At 36.3% G+C, this 27,168-nt stretch overlaps 2 protein-coding genes and 1 long non-coding RNA gene across 8 annotated transcripts in view; 2 read left to right on the top strand and 1 right to left on the bottom strand.

The window, feature by feature from the left end:
- The window catches only part of Mical (Molecule interacting with CasL), a 40,990-nt gene extending 29,065 nt beyond the window's left edge, over positions 1-11,925 (top strand). For 2 of the 6 annotated variants that reach the window (XM_089696787.1, XM_089696796.1), the window contains exons 21-27: positions 395-501; positions 2,787-4,967; positions 5,306-5,335; positions 6,454-6,568; positions 7,244-7,393; positions 10,055-10,139; positions 11,471-11,925. In XM_089696787.1, coding sequence (XP_089552913.1) covers positions 395-501; positions 2,787-4,967; positions 5,306-5,335; positions 6,454-6,568; positions 7,244-7,393; positions 10,055-10,139; positions 11,471-11,504 — 2,702 coding nt within the window. In that variant the 3' untranslated portion in view covers positions 11,505-11,925. Of the gene's footprint in view, positions 1-394; positions 502-2,786; positions 4,968-5,305; positions 5,413-6,453; positions 6,569-7,243; positions 7,394-10,054; positions 10,140-11,470 lie in introns of those variants that run through there. The other 4 variants (XM_089696804.1, XM_089696812.1, XM_089696817.1 and 1 more) reach the window with 4 other exon arrangements.
- Positions 11,926-18,032: 6,107 nt separating this feature from the next.
- Positions 18,033-27,168, bottom strand: part of LOC149491504 (uncharacterized) — a 37,168-nt gene continuing 28,032 nt past the window's right edge. Inside the window, exons 8-11 of the mRNA XM_089697489.1 lie at positions 26,673-26,849; positions 25,499-25,824; positions 24,996-25,174; positions 18,033-21,751 (exon numbers count right to left, since the gene is read on the bottom strand). Of these exons, the coding sequence (XP_089553615.1) occupies positions 21,460-21,751; positions 24,996-25,174; positions 25,499-25,824; positions 26,673-26,849 (974 nt within the window). The 3' untranslated portion in view covers positions 18,033-21,459. The remainder of the gene's footprint in view (positions 21,752-24,995; positions 25,175-25,498; positions 25,825-26,672; positions 26,850-27,168) is intronic.
- LOC149491498 (uncharacterized) overlaps positions 26,608-27,168 on the top strand; it is a 151,459-nt gene continuing 150,898 nt past the window's right edge. Inside the window, exon 1 of the long non-coding RNA XR_016316015.1 lies at positions 26,608-26,673. This is a non-coding gene — a long non-coding RNA (uncharacterized LOC149491498). The remainder of the gene's footprint in view (positions 26,674-27,168) is intronic.

The raw sequence follows: 27,168 nt of genomic DNA, 5'->3' as shown, positions 1-27,168 counted from the left end.
CTTAATTGTAATGTTCTGTTCATCCGAGTGGTGGAGACCTGGTGACCTGTATTACAGGTTTACACCTACCATAGGCACCAGCTTTCCACAAGTGTTGCCTGTTTAATGTTATTTAAATACTGTACATGTACTGGAAAGAAATAAATAAATCCATACTAATATTATAAATGTGAAAGTAACTCTGTCTGTCTGTCTGTTACTCAATCACGCCTGAACTACTGAATCAATTTGCATGAAATTTGGTATAGATATATTTTGATACCCAAGAAAGGACATAGGATAGGTTTTATCCCGGAAATCCTACGGGAACGGGTTTTTCTCTGAAAACGCGGGCGAAGCCGCGGGCGGAAAGCTAGTTTATAATAAATTATTACTGTTTTCCACTGTCCCGTAGGCGGCGAGTCGTCCGGCGGCGAGTCGTGTTCGCGCATGCGCGAGGCCCGCGAGGCGCGCCGCCGCGAGGTGCCCGCTCACGCGCCGCCGCCCTCCGACAGCAGCGAGGTACAGGGCTGCTGCGTCTGCTAGGATAGGTAGGGGGTGCGTGCGTGCCCGTCGCCCGATCGACACTCACTGCGACAAGCGTGGCGGACCTTTTTACGCCTTTAGTACACCGACGCATTCGCGTGCGGCAGCGAAACAACGAAAAATCTGTCAGTAGTGTGGCAGGATTTCGCATATGATGTGTCTCACTCTATCACATAGATAGATGAAATAGTTGCGTCCTTGTCAGTATTGTTTCGCAAGGAACTGCGAAATGGCCATTACACAGACGCATTGCGAAAAAGTTGCGAAAACATTGCTGTGTACTAACGTTCCGCAGATATTTCGCTACGCAGTACTTTTGGCAGAGATTCGCTGCCGCACGCGAATGCGTAGCTGTACTAACGGCGTTAACTGACTTCAAAACAGGAAGGATCTCAGCGGCTGGTAGCTTTTTTTGGGCTGCCGTTTTTTTGCTGGGATTCAAAGGTATATAATGAACCCTATTCGCTATGGGCGAGTAGACTATAATCTGCTGTCATTGTAGATGTTCCTTCAGAATCGCTGTAATTCGATGTAATTGTGAAGAGGGCCGGGATTTTGTTTGGAGATAGCAAATTAGTGTATTTGAAATCAATAATAATAGTTTTCTTAGTTTTTTCTTTTGAACATTTGATTTAATAATAATTAAAGTGTATTGAGTAATCTCAATACACTTAATTTAATAATGAAGTTATTCATATTATGTGGTCTTCATTGAAAGTTATCAACCATTTTACTAAAATAAAATTGACAAAACAAATCACATTTTAGTAATGAAAAACAAATAAACAAACGTAAAAGCGTTAAAATAAATCAAATAAAGTCTTTTTTTACAAAAAAAAAAGGTCCGCCAATACCAGAATAACGCTTTGTATATTTACGATACTCATGTCAGTTTTAATCCAAAATATATAAGTCATTCATTGTCACAGCATGAGTTAAGTAGAATTAACTTGAGGCGACGGCGCGAGGCACGTGAGTGATCCCACACTAACTTACTGTTTGTTTATGTTGTTTTATATCATGCAAGCTTATAGGTTAAACTCAAACTCAAACATTTATTTATTCAATTAGACTTCTTCTAGAAGCACTTTTGAAACGTCATTAAGTACATATTTTTATCATTTACCACCGTTATATAATTATAATGAATATTTCCATGTCTATGAAAAGAATAAGAAATACACGTTTTTATTTATTTTATTTTTACGTAGTAAAAGTTATGGATGGATATAAGTGTGTGCGTTCTGAGTTGGTACATCTTCGACAGTGTATTAGTATACCACAGGCGAAGCCAGAGTGCACAGCTAGTTTAATAAATAAATAAAGAATTTAGTTGGACAGATAGGCACCTTGTGTCCCTGTATTCAGTATTGGAAACAAATGTGGACTGATATTGAAAAGATAAAGCTTTCAAAAGCTTTTTAAATGTGGAAAAGGAATATGATGTCAGTCATTGAGACTCCAGTCTAGAGCTCAAGGATATATAATGAAATTTCTACAAATTCCATATAAGTACTTTTGTATAAAATGAGTTAACCGAGTACATGAGTACATAGTGTAAAAAGTATAAAATGTTTTTCCTGTGTAATAGAACTCCATAAAAAAATTGTAAAAACAATGCGATGAAGTTAAAATAATAAAGAACAATTTTCTCTCACCATTGTAGGGTAAAATGCAAAAATGAAAAAGCAAAGTTTGTCTTTGTTTTACCGTGTATTTTGCATTACTTTTTTACAACAAAAAGCTTACAACCCAGTGTAATCATCATAATTTGCTTAAAACATATTCAATGTGAAAAACGATACATCTTAACTTATAAATCATGTCATCTTATCTCTGAATGTCTTCGCCCGCTTCATGCAAATATTTGGCGCTGTTTTATAATGCATAATTAAATAATTAATTTACATTTTAGGTATGCAATGGTAAGTTAGTGTGGACATTAAAACGCACCTTCCTAATGTATGTATTGTTATAATTAATGCTTTATTTACCTAGATATAAGAAAACTGTGGATTTGTTACTGCTTAGTAACAAACACTGCTACGTTTAAAATTATTATTTATTTTGTCGTCATCTTGATTTTATATTCTTAGAAGAAGTGTTATGTAGCTTTAAGTTACAATTTTGTATGTTTTTATAGTGATCGATGACGTTCAAAAATGTATTGAATGTGCCTTAGTTATAACCAATAGCACATTTTGTGTGCAAAGGTTCATTCTCGAACTAAAATTAATCCTTTGTCTAATTTCTGACTTTAGATCGAGTCTGATGAGGAGAGTGAGTCAAGTGATGAGGAAGTGTCGTCAGCGACTGAAGTATCCACCGATAGTGAGTTTGCTCGCGAAGAAAGTGCGCCGGTGCCTTCGCCCCCCGCTATATTGGTGACGGAGGCGCCGCCCCCGGCCCCGCCCCCTCCACAAGACTACCCCTTAAGCAGAACCAAATCAGCTGGCGGTCTAGCCACTAAACGAGCACTAGAACTCAAAAGGAAGTACTTGCTCGGGGAACCCTCGCCGCCAGCTGTCAGAAAATCAGACTCCACTTCCCAGCTAGATACCAAATTAGAAGCTTTTCGATATAATATCACTGAATTCCAGAAAATGTTACACCCAGCGACTACGCCCACGCCACAAACGACTTCGCCCTACCTTTCCTTTCAGTTTACACTAGACGAGAAGAAAGCTCAACCGGACATCCCAGATATAATCAAAAACTTATGCAACGATGTCCCCGTAGATTTACTCACGAAAGGTGATTCACCGATTTGTAAGAACGATTGGAGGGCGCCCATCAAAGAGGATGAGAAACAACCAGATTTAGAAACGGACTCCTTATCAGATGACTCGTCTCATACGGAGACTCTGCCCAACCAATCTGTGCCGAGAGTCGAAGTCCACGACGAAGGTGGAGAGTTAATACAGTTAGATAGCTTAATTCTAGCCAATAATGAAACCGATGACGTAGATGAAAAAATATCAGGAACCGCCACCGCATCCGGCCCTACAGTTGTAGCAGTCGAATCGGAATCTTCCGAGTCATGTAAAGACGCGACCACTTTAGCCTTAACTGAAACAGAACTATCAGACTGGGCGGCAGAAAGTGCGGTGTTAGACGACTGCGGTATGGATGAAAATACAGAGAGAAAGAGAAATAAAAATCCAAGAACATTGAGCGGCCCGAAATTGATTCACGATGCCAAAAACATTGCAGCCATAGCGACTCACGTTTGTGGCAAGAGTAGTCCCCCAGAAGTTGTTTATTCGAATGCGCCTGAACACTTTGAATTCGCCGATGAGGGAGATCAAGATCTTTCTATTGCGGCACCAACTACACCTCGTAACGATGGTTACATGGAACTAGTAGATGATGATTATGAACCGTATTCCACGAGTAAAGATCGATCGATTAATTTCATAGAGAGAGCTTTTTCCGACACAACTATGAAATCTGATCCCAACGACACGTTAGACAAGATTACCTCAAACCTATCCGAAACATTAGAATTTATCGACAGCCCCGATTCAAAATCGGAGAGTATATTGAATGACATTGAAGTTGTATCGAAACCTCCGTCTACTTCAAATACCAGTGAGAATGGCCAGAAAGCAGACTATATAGATAACTCGAGCAGTATGTCTAATAACATAAGCAAAGATGTCGAAGATAGTAGTATTAGTATAAATGATGGACTGAATGTTGTACAATCCAAAATTGGCTCCGTGAGCCTATCAGATATATCGCCACCGTTGGTGAGTATAGACGCTGATAAAAATGTAGCTATCGATAAAATTAAAGAAGACTCGATAGACGACATTTCGCCTCCATTGGCATCCGAAAAAGGATACAGTATTAAATCAGTGAATACTCCAAGAAAAATCACTCTACCGCCAAACTTAAGGACTTATTCGCCGGCTATATGTCGGTCAGCGAGCGAGACGTTCAATAGGTCGAACGTGCATATTACAAATTCGCCTTCGCAAAGTGTGAATTGGTCCCTATCTGGAAATTTCAGCTCTAGTCGATTGTCTCCCGAGACTCCTCCTATAGACGCCGGTAAAGTCGATAAGGTGCAAGAATTGAAGCGTGAAAGAGAAGAACAGACTGAGGTGGTGAGAAGGCTGGTGCTGGAGAGACTCGGGGCGCCCAAGGTGTGCAGGAAGTCGACGCGCAGGAGTAGGATCTCGCCGTCTAGTTGCGTCCCGCCGCCGGTGCCCCCGCCGCCCGTGATGGCCCCGCCCTCGCCCGTGCTGTCCGCCCCGCCCCCGCCCCCGCCACCCCCCGTCTACCCCGAACTACCCCCTCGACCGGCTCCGCCACTTATGTCCTTATCCATTCAGTCTTCTTTTTCTGATCCAGAATTAACGAGACAGAGAAGGCCCAAGGGTTTCATGAAGAGTATATCCAATTATTTCAATAAACGCCTGGGACCTCGGCATAAGGTAATTTTTTTCCATTGTTATCGTTTGAGTTGTATGAATATGAATAAAATTAACGTGCACAAGACATACCATCAATCGCAAACACGCATTATTAAAATATACATAAAAAAAGCTAATCGATTCATTGTGATCTCAATAATGTTAATAGTTTGTAAATAGATAGAATACGAATTAATTTAATTTTAACATAGTATAAAGTTGGAGATGGTTTAAAAAAAATAACTAAGGTGTGTCCTATTTTTGGCGTTAAAATTGGGGATTTTTTTGGGGGATTTTTGGCACGATTTGAAAACGAACACGAGAGGACACAGGTAGACTAACACTAGTTGAATTTTCAGTGTGTATCGGAGCCGGACCTGACGACGCACGTAAGCAAAGCATATCAAATACAGTATCGTGAGTCGCATGCTGTGTTCATCTCTTTCGCACCAACCATCCGCTAATTGTACGTTGTCTTGTCTCGCTCAGTCACACGGCCGCCTTGCTTCAGTGTATTACGATTCCTTGTTATTCAATGATACTATTTTTAAAGGTGTTCAATTTTATTTCAGGCCCAGAAAACGAAAACGGTTGGATTTGACTGATTTCAATTAAATTCCTTTGATGACTTTTAGCTATGTTTTTGTTCAAAATCCATTAATTGTTTTGTGTTGTATTATGTTGGGGGAATGCATGCTGTAAAATATAATTGCATTAATTTCACGTAAAAGATCCTTAAAAACAAAAACAGACAAAACTTACGCACTTTTTTTATATTATTATATTGTTAGAAATTAACAACTTCTTTATAACACCTTTAAATGCATATAGTATCATTAGGGTAATTTGTTCCGACTGGATGATGAATGCTGTCTTTTATATTTACCTTTTAATAATAAGTTATCAACAAACATATTTTTCGTCAAATTAACAAATTTAAAGCACTGTATTTTTATAACATACAAGAATTCACACCGCCAATGGTGTGAGATGAGATATATCATATTTTGATGAAAAATATATCCTAAATATAAGTTTAATTTAAAGTGCTCCCGATATGGCTTGCTAATGTCTTGTCTTGTAGCAATCCAATCCACATTGGATAGATATTTGTCTAAAATTGCATGTTATTGCCTATTTTAATTAAGCTAGTTTTGTTTACGAGCTCGTTCTTATACGCCACAGTAAATTGCATGATTGGCTTAAAATATATAATATGGAATATTTGTTTTACGTGGTCTATTTTAAGAGATATACATGTAAAACAATAATATGCTGTACATATATAGATGTATATGTATATATATGTACAGCATATTATAAGTTTAAAAACAGCAAGCGATATTATAACCAATAAAGAGACACCCTTGTCATGGATCTTAATTTATCTTACTGCAATGGTCTAAAGTTTCGACAATATTGGTAATATCTTTCGTATTTTCACAAGAGGTGTTCGACACAAAACTATTTCTTGCCACAATATTAATACGTTCTCTTTCGATTGTAGCCCGTCAGTCATGGAGCTCATACGTCGATGGGAGCACTAGAGGCTCCCCCAGTGCCACCGCCGCCCGTGTGTTACAGTCCTCCTTGCGCGACTAGGTCGCCTGAGAGGTCTTCAGGTAATAGAATAAACGATTTGACTCAAAATAAGTATCAAAAATAGTCTGAACTGACACACTGAACAGTACTGACTTTGTACATGATTAAACAGTTTTCTACAATAGATTCCTCTGCCACGAAATAAGGTGTTATTTTCAATGAAACTTTGACATGACGCTGTTCAGACATTTTTTGATGACCTTTTAATAGGCGATTGTGAGTCGAGTTTTTTTTTTATTTAATTTGAATGAATCTAACATATTTTATGTGCATGCTATATCGAAGTAAATATTGTCATCTATACCATTTCAAATATTCATTTTTCCAAATGCAGTAATATCATTCGATTCATAATTTTTATTACTTTGCATTCATTTTAAAACAAAGTATTAACCGCATTTTATTTTATGTTTATCGATGTCACGAGGTAAAGTGAATAATAATTTATCGTTAAATATTTCGACTCTAGCTTTAGTGTCAGACATCTGAATTTTCGCAATTTAAATACGCGTACAATAAGTCGAAATTCAAACGATATCTTCACCAAGTACCAACATTTATAATCCAATGCGAGAATTCGAAAAAAGTCGTCTACCGTCAGGGGTCACCTTTAACGCGATCGAAGTATTCACTTTACCTCCACCGCTCATGCTATGTATGCTATGTATCGGTCGCATAACCGCATGGTCCCCAAGTGGTCGCGGCGGAGCGGGACGCGATGCAGCTGTGGTTCGAGGCGCGCTGGGCGCGGCTGGTGGCGCAGCGGCGCGCGCGCGAGCTGCCGGCCGAGCCCGCCGCGCGCCGCCTCGCGCGCCTCGAGCGCCGCCTCGCCAGGCCGCTCTCCGGTGAGACCGCGATATCTGCACCTTAAGTTGCGTCTGCGCTAGGAGAGCCGAGCACAAGCGGAGCACGAGCCGAACACAATTCGTCTAGTGTGGACCAACTTACAAGCTGAGACAACTTACACGACGAAGCCGAGAACGGCTCCGCTTGTGCTTCGCTCGTGCTCGGTTCGTCTAGCGTAGACCCGCCTTTAGGCGCGGGACAGACACAAGACGACAGACGCCTGCGCCCGCGCCGCTTGTGTTTGACTCGCGCCTTAGAGTTTTTACAGACGAACGGCAAGTTGTGAACGGCAGAGGCTACTTCAGCCGTCGCTACCACTCGACAACTGCCGTCGACATGTGGCGACAATATACCTCTGTAACAATCTTTTATCTGCTACAAGATATACATAAACTGGAAGAACAAAATATAATTTTCGAAAAATCTTGTCTCATATTTCTGATAAATTCTTTCTTTGTGTCTTATAAATCCTGCATAGCAAATGAAAGATTGTTTTGTCCAGCCTTATTAAATCCTTCGTATCTAAAAACAGAATAAAACTTTTTGCTCCAAGTTATTACTTTAAATTTATATCTTTTAGTTAAAATCCAAAGGTAAGTTTTCACTCATCTTTCCATTTATGTCATATTCATGATAATTTCAGAAATTCATTTATACGCTAAAATTGTTATGCCTCATTCACGCATGTATCATTTGGTTATTTTTTCAACCATTGGCTTGATAGAAATTTTATAATATCTGTTGTGACTTCGATTACCTTATGGTGAACTGAATGTTTTTGTTTAAGATATATAATGTATTATGCCTCTCATTTCCAGACAGATTACGCCGTGAATTGAAATGACTGGCAAATTCATGTTATGATCGGAATAACCAGCCATGGTTAATTATGAATTTGCCAGTCAGTTCAAATCACGGCGTAAACTGACTGGGAATAAGGGGTCGTAATACGGCCTCTGTTCCCTCATAGGAGGCCCGGGTTTAGCAGTGGGAACATAACCATTTGTTCCCAACGAGTAACACCCTCAAATGTCACACTGTTACTCGATGGGATTTTTTTCTGAAAAAATTCCCAACCGGTCACACTACTAGTCACACTGTTACTCGATGGGAATTTCTTCAGAAAAAAATCCCAACCAGTCACACTGTTACTCGATGGGAACACACTGTTGAACTTAATGAAAATAAGAATTAAATCGGTTTTTTAAATTTTTATTAAAATCAACAAAATAACAACATTGGTAAATACATTATAATATTATATAATATTATATATATATATTAACAATACGTTACACGTTAACATTCGTCATATTGCTAGTAATTCTCATTTTAATGTTTTAGTCATAGAAACAATATCTAAACACAATTGGCCTTATATAATATAACAGAGTAAATCATCACATTTTACAATAATTAACAGTCCTCATTTCTAATATTAATTTGAACCTTTAAAGAAGAATTTTCTAAATATAATCAGCCTTATGTTTGTACCTATATGCATGTATCACAGTAAATCATCACATTTTACAATAATTAACAGTCCTTATTTCTAATATTAATTTGAACCTTTAAAGAAGAATTTTCTAAATATAATCAGCCTTATGTTTGTACCTATATGTATGTATCACAGTAAATCACCACATTTTACAATAAGTATTAGTTCTTAATTCTAGTGTCGTAAAATCTCCAAAGCATGGCCAACTGAAATAAGACCTTGTGTTAATTCCAGCTGCACTTCCTGAATAAACTCGTCTCTTGATATATCATAACTTTATTTTGCTATACATAATTTTAATTGTCACAACATACTTATGGCTAATTATATGTATTTGGAAAATTGTTTAAAGTTCAAATTAACATTAGAAATTAGAACTGATAATTGTTGTAAAATGTGATGATTTACTCTGATATATTATATAAAGCTGATTGTATTTAGGTACCTCCCCCCCCTTATTACGTGGGACTTAAATATAGATGGCGAGATGTGGGTGTAATATTACACCTCTGCCTACTCCTTCGGGGATACAGGCGTGAGTCTATGTATGTATGTATTTAGGTATTGTAATTTTATTTAATTATTTAAGAATAAAACGTTCAAAGGAGAATCACCAGCAATATGACGAATAAATGTTTTTAAAGTAAAAACCGATTTAATTCTTCTTTTCATTAACTACTGTAATATTGTGACTGGTTGGGAAATTACTAATAAGAAGTTCCCATCGAGTAACAGTGTGACTGGTTGGGAAATTAGTAATAAAAAGTTCCCATCGAGTAACAGTGTGACTGGTTGGGAATTTTTTCTTAAAAACATTCCCATCGAGTAACAGTGTGACATTTGAGGGTGTTACTCGTTGGGAACAAATGAACATAACGGGCTGACAAAGAATGATGATGATGAATATATTTATGACAACACTAGCTGCGCTCCGTGGGGTCACCCGCGTGGCTCCGCTCCTGTTGGTCTTAGCGTGATAATAACGCCTATAGCCTTCCTCGATGAAGGGGCTCTATAACACCGAAAGATTATTTCTAATCGGACCAATAGTACGTGAGATTAGCGCGTTCAAACAAACAAACTCTTCAGCTGTATAATATTAGTATAGATTATAATATTAGTATAGATTATATATCAATAAATGTATTGGTGTCCATTGCAGCGGAGCAACAGGCGGCGACGGTCGCGGAGATCGTACAAGTATCGGCGCAACGGGAGGCACATCAAGCACTAATGGCGGCGGACAGGTGGGTTGGCAAACATGTGCATCCATACTAATATTATAAATGCGAAAGTAACTCTGTCTGTCTGTCTGTTACTCAATCACGCCTTAACTACTGAACCAAATTGCATGAAATTTGGTATAGAGATATTTTATCCCATATTTATAATATTTTATAGGTTTTATCCCAGAAATCCTTCGGGAACTATGCGGGTTTTTCTTTGATTGCGCGGGCGATGCCGCGGGTGGAAAGCTAGTTTTTTGTATAAAAGCATGATTTTAACTATTCGGGAAAACTATTATTCCTATTTTCTAAGTACATCGGTAGTAGACATAGTTTGCATATTTTTTTTTATTTTAAACGGATTTTATGAATCTAAGTGAATAACCAAGGAACCAAAAACCATTGAAACCATTCGGTTCGTTAAAATACTCGTTCAGAGTTCTTGAGTCACAAGTGGTGTTACCAAACTTTTTTTTTTATATTAATAATAGAAAACTACTTGACCTGCGGTTTCGTCCACGTCGTTCATGATGGTACTTATAAATATAAAACAAAGTCGCTTTCCCTGTCCCTATGTCCCTTTGTACGCTTAAATCTTTGAAACTACGCAACGGATTTTGATTCGGTTTTTTTTAATAGATAGAGTGATTCAAGAGGAAGGTTTATATGTATAATAAGATCCATTAAGTAGTGGAGAAGTACTGTTATTTTTGAGGTTTCTAATGTGATGTCGTAAAAAATTACATTTATTCCGCTTACATTGCAAACGCAGGCTGAACCCTACGAGTTTTATCAAAATAATGTACTAAGTATTATACACATTGAAAAGGTCTACAGAAAAGTCCGCGATGGTATATGTCTATCTCTTATGGATAACCCACAATAACTTTTTTTTGTCATTTACTTTTTACGACAAATAATGGCTAATTTTCGAAGCGATTTTAACCAATACAGCATTAATCCTTAACCAATTAAATACCATGGATACATTGTTCATTTAATATAGATCTATATGGCCCTTTACACCGTATGATTTAAGTGAATATTTTCGAAGATATTACAGATTTAAAAATTGCAGGACGTAGCGTTTGCGGCCGCCCGGCTATGTATTTTATACCCGTGCGATGCCGGAGGCCGGAGCGGGCCGCCGCTATATTTTTATACCTATACTTACAACGTTCACAGTTTTTCTGTAGTGTATTTAGTATCAGCATTGCACCCGTGCGAAGCCGGGGCGGGTCGCTAGTGATGGTATAAATAAGCCTTCCTCAAGAAATGGACTGTCAACTAAAAACCGATTTCTATTCTATTTCAAAAATTAAAATACTTTAATTATTGTTTTGCTTTTCCAGGAGGCGCAACGCTACAAACAGTGTGGGTGATTAGGGGCCAAGGACTCAATATCTGATATATTCAATCTGTCTTTAAACACTCAAATTGTTAAAGTTACGTCTCGGTGAAGCGCACGTATATTTTTGACGCAACCTTTAGGCAGCTTTTAAAATAGATGGAATTTTGTTATGATTTATTTATTTTCAAAAATATGTCTCGGCAAAATGGAATACCACTGAGAGTTTTTGAAATAATAAAACATAATACTATTATCTTTACGTTAAAAATGCATGATTTTTATTTTTAAGACTTTTACTAACAAATTATATTATGAATATTTGACAAAATGTAACGTTGCTTACATATAGAAATGAAAAGCAGTTGACATATTGATTTTTTGAGATTTTTGCTTGGAAATGTTTTAGAAGTATAAATGAACGTTTTAGGCAGACTGCTGACGCGCTTTGTGCGAAAGTGGCCAAGTGTTCTATGCACTATTGGGGTACGTGTCCCCAATGCAATGTAAAACAAATATAAATGTCGTTCAATTTTGTACGCATATTTCTTGTGTTGCAACAACACTTGAATATGTATGTCGCCTTGTATAATAGAAATTATTAATGTTAAGATAAGTTTACCATTCAAATAGAGCTTTATTTATATTTTTTTAATTGATTAGTATGTACATGTATTTTTTCATGGTTAATTAGACAAGTATTAAATTGTTCTCAAATTTTTTATAACCGCAATATCGACAATAGAATCGTTCGTATTTTTATACCTTATTTGTAAACATTATTCGTAACCGACAACGCTCCAAAGATACTGCACGCTGAGTTTCGTAGGGTCGTCGTGTTCATCATATACTGAGAATCGTTTTATTTAGCATTTATAGTCTGTCTTTCTTCTGGTCCTCTTTCGGAATGCCAAAAGCTCATCGCATTTAAGTATTAATTGTTGCGGGTAGTTGTATGTGTAGGTACAAATCTTTGTCAGGTTTAACTGGGCGGTACACACGATCGGTTGGCTTCAGCGTTGTTAATTCATGTCACAAAGCGAGATTCCAGTGGAATTTAACGGTGTGCTAGATATGCCAAATAAGTTGTAGTGTTCGATGATTCATTCTGTACTGGGATAATGTTTTGGGATCGTCGCTCTTTTCTGGTGTAAATTATTCCTTTCTACCATTTCTAAGTATGGGTTGGAAGAGGTCAAGAGAGCTATCTGTTTAACTCTCATGATCTGAGTTTCTGAAGTCTATATTAATTTTTCATAGCATTTTCATAGTTTTCTATCTAAACTTGTAGTACAGTTTCAAAAACAAATTATCCCAAACGTACATCATAAGCCATCGGACACTGCAATGTATGTAGAAATTAGTGGTAAAAATATTTTTGAATATAGAGTTGTATGTGCAAATATTTTCTGAATTGTGTAATAATTTTAATAATTATAGTGTATATTATGCCTAAATGCTTTCGCTTGAAATTGCCTAAGATTTATAGCCCTTTTTACATGTTTCGATCGAACTCGGTATATTAATGGAATGAAAAATAATCGAAACTTTGATGTAATTTTAAAATTGTGCTTAACCCATTGTTAGGACGACTGATTATGATTTTATCAAAATAAGTTAAATAAATTAAATTTTTCCTGAACATTAATATTAAAAACTTACTTTGAATTGGAATATACGCTCTCTTATTTTTAAGCAATTTAGTCAGTTAACAAAACAGCACTTCAATTTTTAGTATTTTTATTTATCTATATTCTATGGGGTACTTGGAAAAAGGGGATTTCTTAGAATTATTATTATTTTAGATTTTCCTTTTTCTATCAGTAAGAGAAGACAATTATTACCATGGAACTATCATTTATAAGAGTTTCTAATAATTTATAAGAAATACAGGTAATTATGAATATCTCTTATGAAATCGAGGTAAATAAACGAAATTATGATCCCACAATGATATTTTTTACTTTCTCATATCATTTTTTTATATAGAATATTATTTTAAGAAATTCCCTTAAATACTTGTTCAGTGAAAAATTCGTATATAAATTAAGGCTATGATGTTTGTATGTTCGTTGAAATTTATAAGGATAAGAATAAAACATTTTATTATAATTTTATAAGTGATGGCAGACGTTCCTTACAGTAAAATATGCAATAATTATCAGAAATTATGTGGATCCTGGGGGAAAACATTAGTTAGTTAAAGTTAGATTCGAGTGTATCAACACATTAGGCAGGCTAGAGTGCTGTCGGGTTTCTGGTGAAATCTGGTGATGAGACATTATAATATTTCTAGTGTTTTCTATGGTGTGTTGAAGTGTTGAAGCGAGGTTTACGGGCTTTGGTCTTCGTATGCTCCGTTGAAACTTTATGAAAATATATTTTCTATTACAATTTTATATCCATATGTGTAAAAAATATATGGACCGTTTGAAATTTTATCATCAACGTGAATTTTATAAAATTTGTCTCTCGTTCGTATTTTGATTTTTCACTATAACTTATTTTAAGATATGATAGTATAAAAAGATTCTTGGAACTATGCTATATTGAACTTCACTCATACACTCAAATATATTCGACATACATATATTTTGTCAATTAATTTCTGTGAATTATATAAATAATAAGCTGTGCATGTATATAATATTTTTTAATTATAATTTTATTATATCCTTAAAAGATATAATTGGCTCAAGTTTAAGTGTATGATAAAAGGAAAAGGAAGGAATCATAAAGTTTGAACGGAGTGTTGGTTGATAGAGTGAATGTATTTTTGTACTGAAGGGTCCGAGGGATGGGATGTTAAGCTTTGGTCTGGTGATCATGACGCACAACGCTGAGGTATGCGCTCCAACGCAGCGTCACGACGCAGCATTTACCGTCCCTGCGGAGAGGTGGTCAGTTGATTTTGCCGCAGCTACCAAGGTCCAAGGTAGACGTGAACATGAACAATTTTGCTGTAATTTGTGCTTCTCAGCTATCTCCCTCCAGCAATTTTCTTTAATTATCTAACTTTTATGTTTTTTGTCCTTATTTTTATATAAAGAAGGATAGCTGTGAACTAATTCTATTAAATTGTCTTCGAAAAAATTCATATTGCCGTGACGCATACCCGCACCCCGCAGCGTTCAATCGAGAATGACGCCGCGCTGTGCGGGAGTACACCTCCCCACTCACCGCGCTTGCCCTTCGCCGCTGACGCATACTGCGACGGAACAAGAGAACACTGTCGACGTTTTTCATATGATTGAGTGTCCGGCATCGCAAACCGCATACCTCAGCGTTGTGCGTCATGATCACCAGACCAAAGCTTTAGGAGGGATGTTAAGTCGATCTGTGCGTTGAAATTCTTGACTTTATATTCGCATTTAACCGCACATTAGACATAATTTTTTATACAAGTGACAGATCGGTAGCTATTATATAAAACTACAATTTTCTTCGTTTCAACTATACCTTTCTATATGTTTTTACTTATCTTATATTTAAAAGTCGTCTCACATATTTTCATGTTTTATATCTGGGAGTTCATACTATAAGTAATGTCTTTCTTCATTCCTTGATCAAAACTTTCATTCTTTTTTTATGTTACCAAGTTATATTGAATCATATTTATTCCTGTAGATAAAAAATCACAGAATAACTATATTGTAGTTTTATAATACATCGGCGATGGCAAGAAAAAATGCGCAAGTTTGCATAAAATTTTATTGCTTGACACGAAGGCGTTGTGATTTTTTTACTTTATACACTTCTATTATACGTAAAACACTTTTAGAAGTATTTTCAAATCAGTATTCATCATCCCATATGATTATTATTTTTCTTGCAAAATTACTTCCGATACGTTGTGGTCGATAAAATTGTTTACATTTAACATCAATACATATTTGGGTTGCAAGTGTTTTTGAATCACAATTATCAATTTAGATTAAATATTATATTTATTATTAACTTTGAATTCTATTTTATTATTTGATTTATATATGATTATATTAAATTGAACTCTGCAATAGTTACGCGTGGAGCGCTGCGTTTTATCGTCCTATGTTGTGTTGTATTGTAAACAATGCTATATTACTTATAAACTTCGTATAACTCGCGGCAATAAAAAATCAAAAGGCAACAAACCACATAGACCCATTTTAGAATTCAGTTTATTATTGACGCGGGTTATCTGTTTCGCCGCACAAAGTAACTTGTTTATTATGTTGTATTATTAGATCTACTGATATAAGTTATGGCTTGGCATTTTACTTGTCACGCCCGTTTTATGTTAGAATATTTGTTTTAAAATTCAATGCAATGTACCTTCTACTGTAATTCATAGACCATTTTATTTACTAATAAAGAAAAAATCATGAAACTTGTTTTTTATTTATAATCCCTAGCCCACATTCACAAATACAATGGTGTGGTATACAGGTATGCTTAGATATGCCATCTTATATGTCATACCTACAGATCGAAAAGGAATATAACGGCATTACGAGAACGTCTCATTGAATATTTTTGAATATTAGCTCATAACACCCAAAATAAATATAAGCCACATATCTATACTAATATTATAAAGCTGAAGAGTTTGTTTGTTTGAACGCGCTAAGCTCGAGAACTACTGGTCCGATTTGAAAAATTCTTTCGGTGTTAGATAGCCCATTTATCGAGGAAGGCTATAGGCTATATATCATCACGCTTAGACCAACAGGAGCGGAGTAATGCGGGTGAAACCGCGGGGAACAGCTAGTTTGTTATATAGAACTTATATTAACAGAAAACAAATCACACAACATAGCACCATAAATCGGAATTATAAATATCTGATTGTTTAAAATGCCCCAAAATGTATCCTACCCACATCCTACCATTGGGAACGAGATGTCCCCTGGGCAAAAAGTAGTCGTAACTCATAGTAGTCGATCGCTGGTCTCCTAAGTTTCTAGTAACACTCGTTTTAGAGGTTCGAGAATAATTATAGTTACCTATATAATAAAATCAGCTATATATGTATACATATACCTATATTTTGTGTTCTTAGCCTTACTCTTATAATTAAGGGAAATGAAAAATAAATGTTCTACGCTCAATCCGCCCGATATGCTCACAAAATTTCATCAGAATCGGTGAAGCCGTCCCGGAGGAGTTTTACTATAGCGGTGTTGCTACACGAGAATTTTATACGGGGTGAATTGATATAGGTTAGTTTTAAAGTGGTGAAATTATAGCTCATTTGGAGTAAAAAAAGTAATAATTACCCAACCGAAACTTATTAGTTTCAGAAATATTTGTAATTTTAACTTATTTTGAAAATTTACCAAATGTACCAACCAAAATTCAACTTGTTGTACAAATGATGACACTAAATTCTGTTTATTTAGCTTTCTACAAAGGTGTTATGTAGATACGTAATATTATAAAAAAACATTAGACTACAGGCCCATGTTGAAGTTATGGGTCATTTTGAACCACCAGGTGACCTATCTAGAACGATATATGAGCATAAAATAATAAGATTCAGCACTATGCCGTCACTTCTAAGCTGTCCAACTGAGTGCAAAATATTCAAAGAATTCGAAAGTACAGATAGACTGAGTAAATTTTAGTCACATATTTTTGTACGGCATTCTTTATCACCGATAGATCAATTACTATATTTTTACATTTTGTAAATTATCGTCCAATTCGTTTTTAATATTTTTTTTATTTCTTACTCATTTATGTGTGGTCTGTCATGTGTTTTTTTTTATTATTACAATAAATTTCTAGACTTGAGTATCCTTTATTAAATTTCAGCTCGATACCTCCACGCGTTCCTGAGAAAAAAGGGAATTGACAGATAGACAGACAGACGTCCTAAAGCAAGTATTCCTTTATGGGTGCCGTTTTTTCCTTTAGAGGTTCGGAACCCTAAAATTGCCCAATTCTCGTCTGATAGTGGTTATGTGACTGTTTTGGGGTTTCTCCTTTAGTTAGATTTTACACAAATAATTGGAACGGAAATCACTTTAAGTGCAAACAAAAGAGCCGTTTTTCCATACAAACGTAGTCCCCCGTTTCCTCCCTGGATTGTGCCACTAGTGCAATATATTTTTTACTATTTAACTATGGTATCTTTAACCATGTCCCTACGTTTTCCTTTTTGTCATATCTTAATTATTAAAAATGGAATGAATTTTCAAAACGTAAGAAATAGGACAGATTTTCCGTTATGTTCCGTCTTCCATAAAACAAATTTTTGAACATTATAAAAAAGCAAAACGTAGGAACATAGCAAATACTTTTCTCTACTAAATTATGAAAAAAGTAATTATTTCGGTCCAGTATTGGAGGAGGAAACAGGGGACTACGGAACGTCAAATTTGCGTTTTATTTTCCCACGTATTTTCGGCCCGAGCTGCAGTCCCTGTCGCACTCTACAGGGGAGGCTTGAGGCATAGCGCGACAGCAATAGATAATAGGAAAACCTAATTTTGAATTCTCTCGCTCTTAATTTGAAAAAAGCAGCCTCTTTCTCTGCAAGATGTGTTGAAAACTTAATAAAATAAAAGGACAATAAAAATGCGTTTTCCATTATCACAAACTTTTATTTATAGTATTATGTGTACATCAAAACAACATTATCTAAACTAGGTATATTTTTCGATACTTACAACATCACGTCACAATATTTTTAATGATACGATCTATACGATATTTACATAGTTAATATATTATACTTAACATTAAATAACTCTGAAGGAAGAATTGCTTACTTAAATATTTTTATCCTACATTATTCACTTGCCTGTTTAATGGCACATACCTACTTATAAAAGAGAAGTTTCTAGTTTTATAATTGTACTTACTCGACTCATATCAAAAGTTTATTTGTACCATTCGCAGGATAATTATGGACAAATAAATACCCATTTCGAGACATTGTAACTATATCGTTTGGAATAAAGAGAATTAGAAGTTATATTGGTAACATAAATATAATTTTATTTGGTCTCAATGAAATAATGTTTTATAGTACACATCAAATAACTTTCTATCAATGATACACTTCAATCTTATCTTTAAATCTTAACTAGTATGGGATTTTTCTATAGTCAGAAGGAAGAGGAAGTAACAGGTCGGATTGTGGCAACTGAGCTAAATATAGATATAGAAAAATCACGATCAAGACAAGATCAAGGCGATCATAGGAATTCTATTAAATTTTAATTTATATCAATTGTCGACAGATTATGTTTTAGAGCGTCACTTAATTGTGTTGAAAACAATATGTCCAAAATACAATAAGTCATTTTATATCTAAAGTCTAAAATTATTCGTTTTAAATAAGTCTTTAATTATATACCTAATTACTTCGATCCGATTGTCGAATCAGTCTTTAATATACCTAATACGTATGATCTGTGAGCATTACCTATGTTTATTTACACGAATTTGAAACATTAATTTACATTAATTTTTGCAATAATTCGCGTTTAATATGGAATTATGATATATTCTAAAACATCGTTTTTCCATCAAAAGATTGTCAATTAAAGAAAATTATATTATTGAAGAGAGAGTAATAAGATCAGTGACGAATGAATGAATGAATTAAATGAATGCATGCAAGTAGGCTTCCCTATACACGGACGTACGCGGTCTCAGAAAAAGTAAAGTAAAATAGGGAAGAAGAAAGAAAAATGACAATTAGAAAGTTATTATTTATTGAAATTCTTTTCCCGAGTCTGCGGTCATTTAAAGCAATACAGGTCGAAGCCTACTCTCAATACGCAATCAATCCGCACTGATCTTATTACCTCTCGCGCCGGGAGATACTTCTCGAGAGCGAGAAGCTCCGGCTATTACATGAAATTACAAATTATATACACATTATATGAAATCAAAAAATAATAATTAATCGAGCTAACTGAATGTATTCAAACGCCCTCGTCTTCCACAATGCATGCACGTCAAAAGCATCGAGCCCAGCTCGATCAACAAAAAATAAATATAAAACATTTTAGTCACGGGAGGATCCCTTGGTGTCTCATAGCAGTATTTTAAACAGTGCTCCGAATTGGTCACTAATTGGTCATAATTGGTCATAAGGTCCGACTAATTGGTCATTTATGCAGAAAATTTTTTAAATCAAAATTCATTTAATTGGTCACAATTTTTTTTCTCTTATTTTTATTTTTTTATTTTTTTTTAATTTTTTTTTTCTTGTGTGGTGTCTCACAATGTTTGACATGCGCAAAGGCGTCTCCCCTTGACGGGAATCAAAAAAGTTTTAATTCACTAATTGGTCATGATTGGTCATTAGGTCCGACTAATTGGTCATTTATGCAGAAAATTTTTCAAATCAAAATTCATTTAATTGGTCACAATTTTTTTTCTCTTATTTTTATTTTTTTATTTATTTTTTTAATTTTTCTTTTCTTGTGTGGTGTCTCACAATGTTTGACATGCGCAAGGGCGTCCCCCCTTGACGGGGATCAAAAAAGTTTTAAGTCACTAATTGGTCATGATAGGTCAGTATATTATAGATTTAAAAATTTCAAGGTCATAAATTTGGAACAAAAATATATTTAGCACCCCATTATTAACATTCAGAACTCAACTGGGACTAAATTAATTGGTCACTAATTGGTGATGATTGTAATATTTGTAATAATATTATATAATAATTATTGGTCAGCGTCATTAGCGGAGTTATTAACATAATAATAACATTCAAGGTCAACCAAATTTGGTTAGCGTCCTAAAATCAAAAACTTGTAATTTTAAAACTAAATTCTTATAGCTAAGAAGAATTGAGAATGTGAATCAAATTTTTTAAGATTTGGTCAAGTAAACAAAAAAAATAAAAGGTTTAAAATTTCAAAGTAATAAATTTGTAACAAAAATATATTTAACAGCCCAATATTGAAATTTAGAGCTCCCCTGGGGCTTAATCAATTGTCATTGAAAGACAATTATATTAAATAGAGGTAATAAGCTCAGTGCCGAATGAATAAGCGCATGTAAGTAGGCTACCCTATACACAAAATGTCCTTACTGTACTATAATTCGGGCTCTTTTATGTCACCATATTGTAATCAATATGCGCGTCAAGATTCGGAATATACCGGACGGTTGGTCATACGCGGTCTCAGGAAAAGTAAAGAAAAAAGAGAAGAAAAAAGAGAAGAAGAAAAATGACAATTAGGAAGTTATTATTTATTGAAATTCTTTTCCCGAGTCTGCGGTCATTTAAAGCAATACAGGTCGAAGCCTACTCTCAATACGCAATCAATCCGCACTGATCTTATTACCTCTCGCTCCGGGAGATACTTCTCGAGAGCGAGAAGCTCCGGCTATTACATGAAATTACAAATTATATACACAGGGACACAAAAACAAATAAGTATAAAAGATTTAAAATTTGACCAATTGATTTAGCCCCAGAGGAGCTCTGAATTTCAATATTGGGCTGCTAAATATTTTTTTATTGCAAATTTATCTTTGAAATTTTAAACCTTTTATATTTTTGTGTACTTAACCAAATGTTAAAAACTTTTGTCAAATTTTTCAATTCTTCTTAGCTATAAGAATTTAGTTTTTAAATTGCAAATTTTTGATTTTGGGCCGCTAACCAAATTTGATTGACCTTGAATGTTATTTTTATGTTAATAACTCCGCTAATAACGTTGACCAATTATTATAATATCACAAATATTACAATCATGACCAATTAAATGAATTTTGATTGAGTTCTGTACGATAAAATAGGGTGCTAATTTTTTTTGATGACCTTGTAATTTTAAACTCATTTAAAATTTTCTGTGTAAATGACAAATTAGTCGGACCTACTTACCAATTATAGCCAATAAGTGACCAATTCGGAGCACTGTTTAAACCGTCAATTTTGTCATTTTGGGAGTCGTTTTGTAGATTAGTTACCAACTAGATGGAGCAGTTGCAGCGGTCGGAGATACGAGGGCTCGAGGGGAATCAGGCACGGTCAGTGCGTCAGTTATAGTTGAAGGGTATTCGGGAGCTGTGGCCGAGCCGGTGGTGGTGGTGATGACGACGAGAGAACTTGGGGATCGGATCTCGGCGTGCATCGACCACAATCTCAGAGCCGTCCTTTGGCGGTTCGGGTGGCCCATTCGATAACTCGTACAATTGTTCCCACGCGTGTTGGTAATGTTTGTTCAGCCCGTTCCGGCACTCGGACGATGAAGTGTCTAGCGACACTTCTGTGAAACCGTCGTGCGGGGACTCGTGTTGCTTGTACCTCTGGATTTCATTGTGTCGCCGGCTGTGGGGTAAACTACTTTTAGTTTTGTGTTGGCTCTTTCATGCGCCCTATAAACGTAGCCTCAAAGTATATACAAGTTATAAAAGAAATATATTTTAAGTTTTATTAACAAGAGAAATGGGATGTGAAGAATATGAACATGAATTCAGATTTAAAAGTAACAGACAAAGAGTTTTAAGTTTTATTAATGCATTTAGGACCATACAATAATCGGGTTGTTTCTCAGAAATGATAAAAATTTAAGATGTAAAAGAATTTCGCTAGAAGATACCTAGTATGTACATATACAATGAAAAGAATCGTGAACAAAAAATCATAAAAACCATCTCTTTGAAAACAGGTACATAGTGCGCAAATGATTCGAGGTGCTCCATCAATCGTGGTCGGTGCTCTGTGCTTTAAGCTTGTGAACTAATAACTTGTTTGTTCCAATGATCCGAGAAGCTGTGCTGTGTGTCCGCTTTCAATCATTTTCTGTGTGAAAAATGATTATCGAATGCATGTTGATGAATGTATGCGTAGTGCTGTGTGCGATGAGGTGACACGGTGGCTACTCTTTCTACTTTTAATGTAGTTTGTATGAATGATTTGGATTTGTTTTTTTATGATTATTTTCCCTTTATTAAAATGTGCTACCATCTATTCCGTTAATGAATACTTAGCGCTAAAAAGTACGTTTAATGTGATTAAAACATATTAAAATTACATTTAATTAACATTTAATTATGTTAAAATGATGAGAGCCTTATATAAATCGAATGTGTTTCAAGAGCTGAGTCGAACTAAATACGTGCCGTTTATATTTCTAGGATATTGGAATTAAAGTCGGTCAGGGCGTTTGGTCGCTAACAGAGTTCATCTTTCTAGGATATTGGAATTAGAGTGGGATAGGTTCGGTCAGGGCGTCTGGTCGCTGAGTACCCGCGGCCCCGGCTAACTGCACGGCTCGACGGAACACAGTGGGGTTTTAGTCGGTAAGAATCCGACATAACCCACGGCTCCTTCCCCGGGGGCCGTGGGTATCTTTGGAAGATTTCCCCACTATAAATAAAAAAACGTGTGCGTGTACTAGTGTACACACGTAAGAAGTGAAACTTCTTTATGATCTTATTTTTCAAAAAATAATTTACTATAAGCAACTTTACAGAAATACGTCAATCACGCATGGTAGGGATAAAAACAAAATGGCGCGTAACGTAAAAATGTTACACAAAAATTTTTTCCAACCCCGATAAAGAAGTTTCACTACAAAAAAGGGCGTCTGGTCGCTAACAAATATGTAATGACGAAAAGTGCTTCTAAAAGAAGTCTAATTGAATAAATGTTTGAGTTTGAACAGAGAGAGGTTCACGATTCGAAAGTGCTTCTAAAAGAAGTCTAATTGAATAAATAAATGTTTGAGTTTGAAAGAGAGGTTCGGCCACCGTGTCGCGGGTGGTGGTGTGGGGGTGTGTGGGTGGTAGGGTGCGGTAAGTCGGTAGACGCACGAGCGGGTTGGAGAAGTGTCCGGCGCGCGTGTGGCGAGCTGCGCGGGAAAGCTCGCGGCGCCCCACCTGCTGGTCGGGGAAGGGCAGCGCGAGCAGCGTGCACCAGCGCGGCGCCAGCTCTGCCCGCTTGCACCCGCGCTGCCCGACCTGCCCGAGCTGCCCGTGCCCGAGCTGCCCGTGCCCGCTGTGCCAAGCTCGCTCCGTTATGCCGTGTGTGTGTTTAGACCCTACGTACGGGTACGGGCTAGCGACGTAATCGTGGCTATGTAACAATGTATTTGTAAACTTTTGGTTGATAGGGTAACCTTTTGTAAACTGAGGAGGACCCAATTTTCTGGAAATTGTGTGTATGAATAAATATATATTTTTTTACAATGTAAGGTCTGTTGGTGGGTGTCTTGATCGTATCTGTATGTTGTGTTTATGACTCCGAGTCGGTGGGAATAGTTGTGTTGGAACAATAATTGGTAATCTGATACTTTTGAATTTATTCGAATTTGGGAAGAAAATGTTTCCTGTGAATTACACTTGTCTTTTGTGATCTTGTCTTACGATTGGTATGTTAAATTGGGTTTTTCCAATAACTCTTAGTAACCTAATACTATAAATTGTATTTTAATAATGTCTGGATAATGTAAGCAATCACTAGACCTATTTAAGTATAATTAAAAAGTATGTATATGAAATGAAAATGAATCGAACACTTTTAATCTATGTCATCTCTCTTGGTAACCCTGTAGCTCAGGAATAAAGTACAGAGCACGGACACGATCGACATACTTATATTAAACATAATAACTACTATAAAATCCAAAAGCATACTAACTAAATGTTGATAAGCACAAAAAGTGATAAATGCAATGTTCTGGAAGCGTCATAGTTGATCAATTTACAATAACTATCGTTAACTACTTAAAATTTTATTTATCTACGTCAAAAATAAAATCCCCTATATTTGGCTTCATGGAACTCATAATCCATGTCACCATGTAGGTGATCTAGAGATCAGAATAACAAAGACAGCTTCCTAAACACCAAAAAAAGTGTAATTGAATCATTGAGTTACTATGCACTACGTACTAGAGGACATCGCTACTACACTATTTGTAACACGAGTTAGAGTCAATCGTCTCAAACTATTCTTTTTTTTGTGACAGTAATTGGTTTTAATTGACAAGTTTTGTGGTTTATTCATATTTTTAAATAAGATAAACAATATTTATTTGATACATTAATTGGTTTTAATTTATAAGTAATAAGAGGCAGAACACCAAGTGTATCACTCACTAGCCGCCCCGAGCCCGCCGCGCTTGTCGCACAGATTTTGTGGTGTCCTCTCTATACGTAGTAATAATACCTCAATGAATTGTATAAAAAAAGACGTGTTGCACTCCGGGAGTGCCGGCAGAAGTGAAAACTTGATTATTAACGTTGAGCATGTTTGATATCCATCCGTCTTACGCTTTTTCGATCAGGTCACGTGTCCTGACGCGAGTTTAAGATTTTACACCCATTACAGAAAGTGCTCAACGCCGCTAGAAGTATTCACTTCAAAAAATGTTGTGTGGTTTTATGAAACCACGGTAAAAGTGAAACTGTTCGAACGGTTCCGAACACTGCTTTGTGTAGCGCATGTCGCGTGCCGGTCGGCTGCCGAGTAGGTATACCTACTCGGCAGCCGCGATACACGCGACATGCGCTACACAGACCAAAAAGTTTGAGACGATGTAATAAAAGTTTCACTTCAATAAATGTACCTCTTGACAAGCATAACGATGGCTACAATGATAGCGATGAGGAACACAAGGGCCCCGAACGCCCCGAGCGCTACAACCGCGCCGATGTTAAGCCGCGGGCCGCGGGTCCCGTCCACAGGCGACGGGGCGTTCACGCGCGGCGTCTGCTCCGCCCTTATGTTGTTGCCTGACCCGAATATCTGCAATAAGGAATATGCATAAAATTTGAAATGGCCTTAAATATTTTTTTCTCGAATACTTATTATCGTAATATCAATTTACGGCGTAAACTGTTTCGAAATAAAGGTTCTTTATCTTCATGTACGATTTTTCCTTGTGCTTGTGTGTACTTGTGCTTTTTTAAAGGACATTTAAAATTTAAATCTAGCTTCGTGTAGACTAGCTTATGCATAGATAAACTATTTTGATAAATTTTCCCAGTTTAAAAAAAACAAATCTAATAATCCCGGCCATAAAAATAAATGATATTTAATAATTATTTTTCGTATAATGACGCTAATTACTTGATTCTCCTGTGGCAAGCTGGCCACAATGATATGTGGTACATGACTCGTCGACGAATTCTCCGAATCGGCGCCCGTCACTTTTTTGAAGGGCATCCTCGTCGTGCGTTCTGTTGTCGTCGTTATGTTCGGATTGACTGTTCTGGTCGTCGTCTGTTTCAGTCTGACGGTGTCTGGGTACGTGGTAGACGGTTTACGCCGTCTGGTCGGGAGAATCAGACGCGGTGTCGTCGTGATCGGCGCCGGAGTCGTCGTCGTCGTTGTTGTAGTGCTTGTTGTAGTTGTGGACGTCGTCGTTGATGACGTTGTAGTCGAAATTTCTTCCACTGAAATGCAGAGAATTGGTATTCAATAATACTACATAGTTAAAAATATAATTATCAAATAAGTTATTTATTCAGAAAATGGTGAACACAAGACGGCACATTCTGAAATCTCTAGAAATATTTAATCATCTATTAATGCTTGAGACATAAATACTCATATAGTCTATACATAATAATATAATAAAATCGTAGGAAAGTCAAATCTGTACATTGAATATTTTATTAAAAGAATGCTTGGGTCTTGATCTACTATCGATACCGAAGCCAAAAATACAGTTTTTAGAATTTTTGTCACAAGCTATGTAGGCGATACACCATTACTCTCTGGGCAGGTAGTGTATGTATCGTGTACATTAATCTCCGGCAGTACTCCCGGTCACTCAAAAACATGAGGAGGCCTATAAAAAACATGAGGAGGCTTATACTGACCGGTTGGCTTGGTTGGTAGTGGCCCTGCCTTCCAAGCCAGAGGTTGTGGGTTCGATTCCCACCCGGGGCAAATATTTGTGTGATGAACATAGATGTTTGCTCTGTGTCTGGGTGTTAATTATCTATATAAGTATTTATTTAAAATTATATATGTATGTTTATCAGCCATCTGATCAGATTGTGCCGTGTGTGAAAACTGTCCTGAAATATTTATTTATTTATTATTTTATTTATACCTGACTATGGGTGAATTAAGGGTTAGAGCTAGCGCGCACGAGCAACTTTGTCTCCGCAACTATTTTGTCTCTCCCACCTAGTATGAAAGTGCGCGCACGTCCCCATACAAATTGATGGGAGAGACAAAATAGTTGCGGAGACAAAGTTGCTCGTGCGCGCTAGGTCTTAAAAGAAGTACTCACAGTAACAATGCGGTGGCGGGCTGTCCCACAAGCCGGACGCAAGGCACGTGATAGCGGCTGCTCCGCGCAGCTCGAAGCCGCGAGCGCACACGTACCGTACGACCGCACCGTACGTGGTGCCGTTCATAATTATCACCCGCCCGTTGGCTATACTGGGCGGGTGATCGCATTTGATCACTGGAATCAATTAATTTATAAATAAAAAAGTGTGCGTGTACTAGTAGTGTAGTGTACACACGTAAGAAGTGAAACTTCTTTATGACCTTTTTTTCAAAAAATAATTTACTATATGCAACTTTACAGAAATAAATCAAAGTTGGCGCGTAACGGAAAAATGTCACGCGTAACGAAAAAATTTTACTCTAAATTTTTTTCCAACCCCGATAAAGAAGTTTCACTTCAATAATTTCACAAATCAAAGAGATAACTAAGATAGTAAAAACTGTGTTGTTTATATAATCGTAAATTTTTGAACGTTTCATTTTAGGGTGATAGC

Source organism: Colias philodice, chromosome 1, assembly GCF_061535455.1.
Source record: "Colias philodice isolate Cphi_HAF_F1 chromosome 1, ilColPhil1 Martin Lab GWU primary, whole genome shotgun sequence".
In the NCBI taxonomy this organism is placed as follows: domain Eukaryota; kingdom Metazoa; phylum Arthropoda; class Insecta; order Lepidoptera; family Pieridae; genus Colias; species Colias philodice.
Note: the sequence above shows the minus strand (reverse complement) of the source record. Positions and strands in the feature narration are given on the sequence as shown.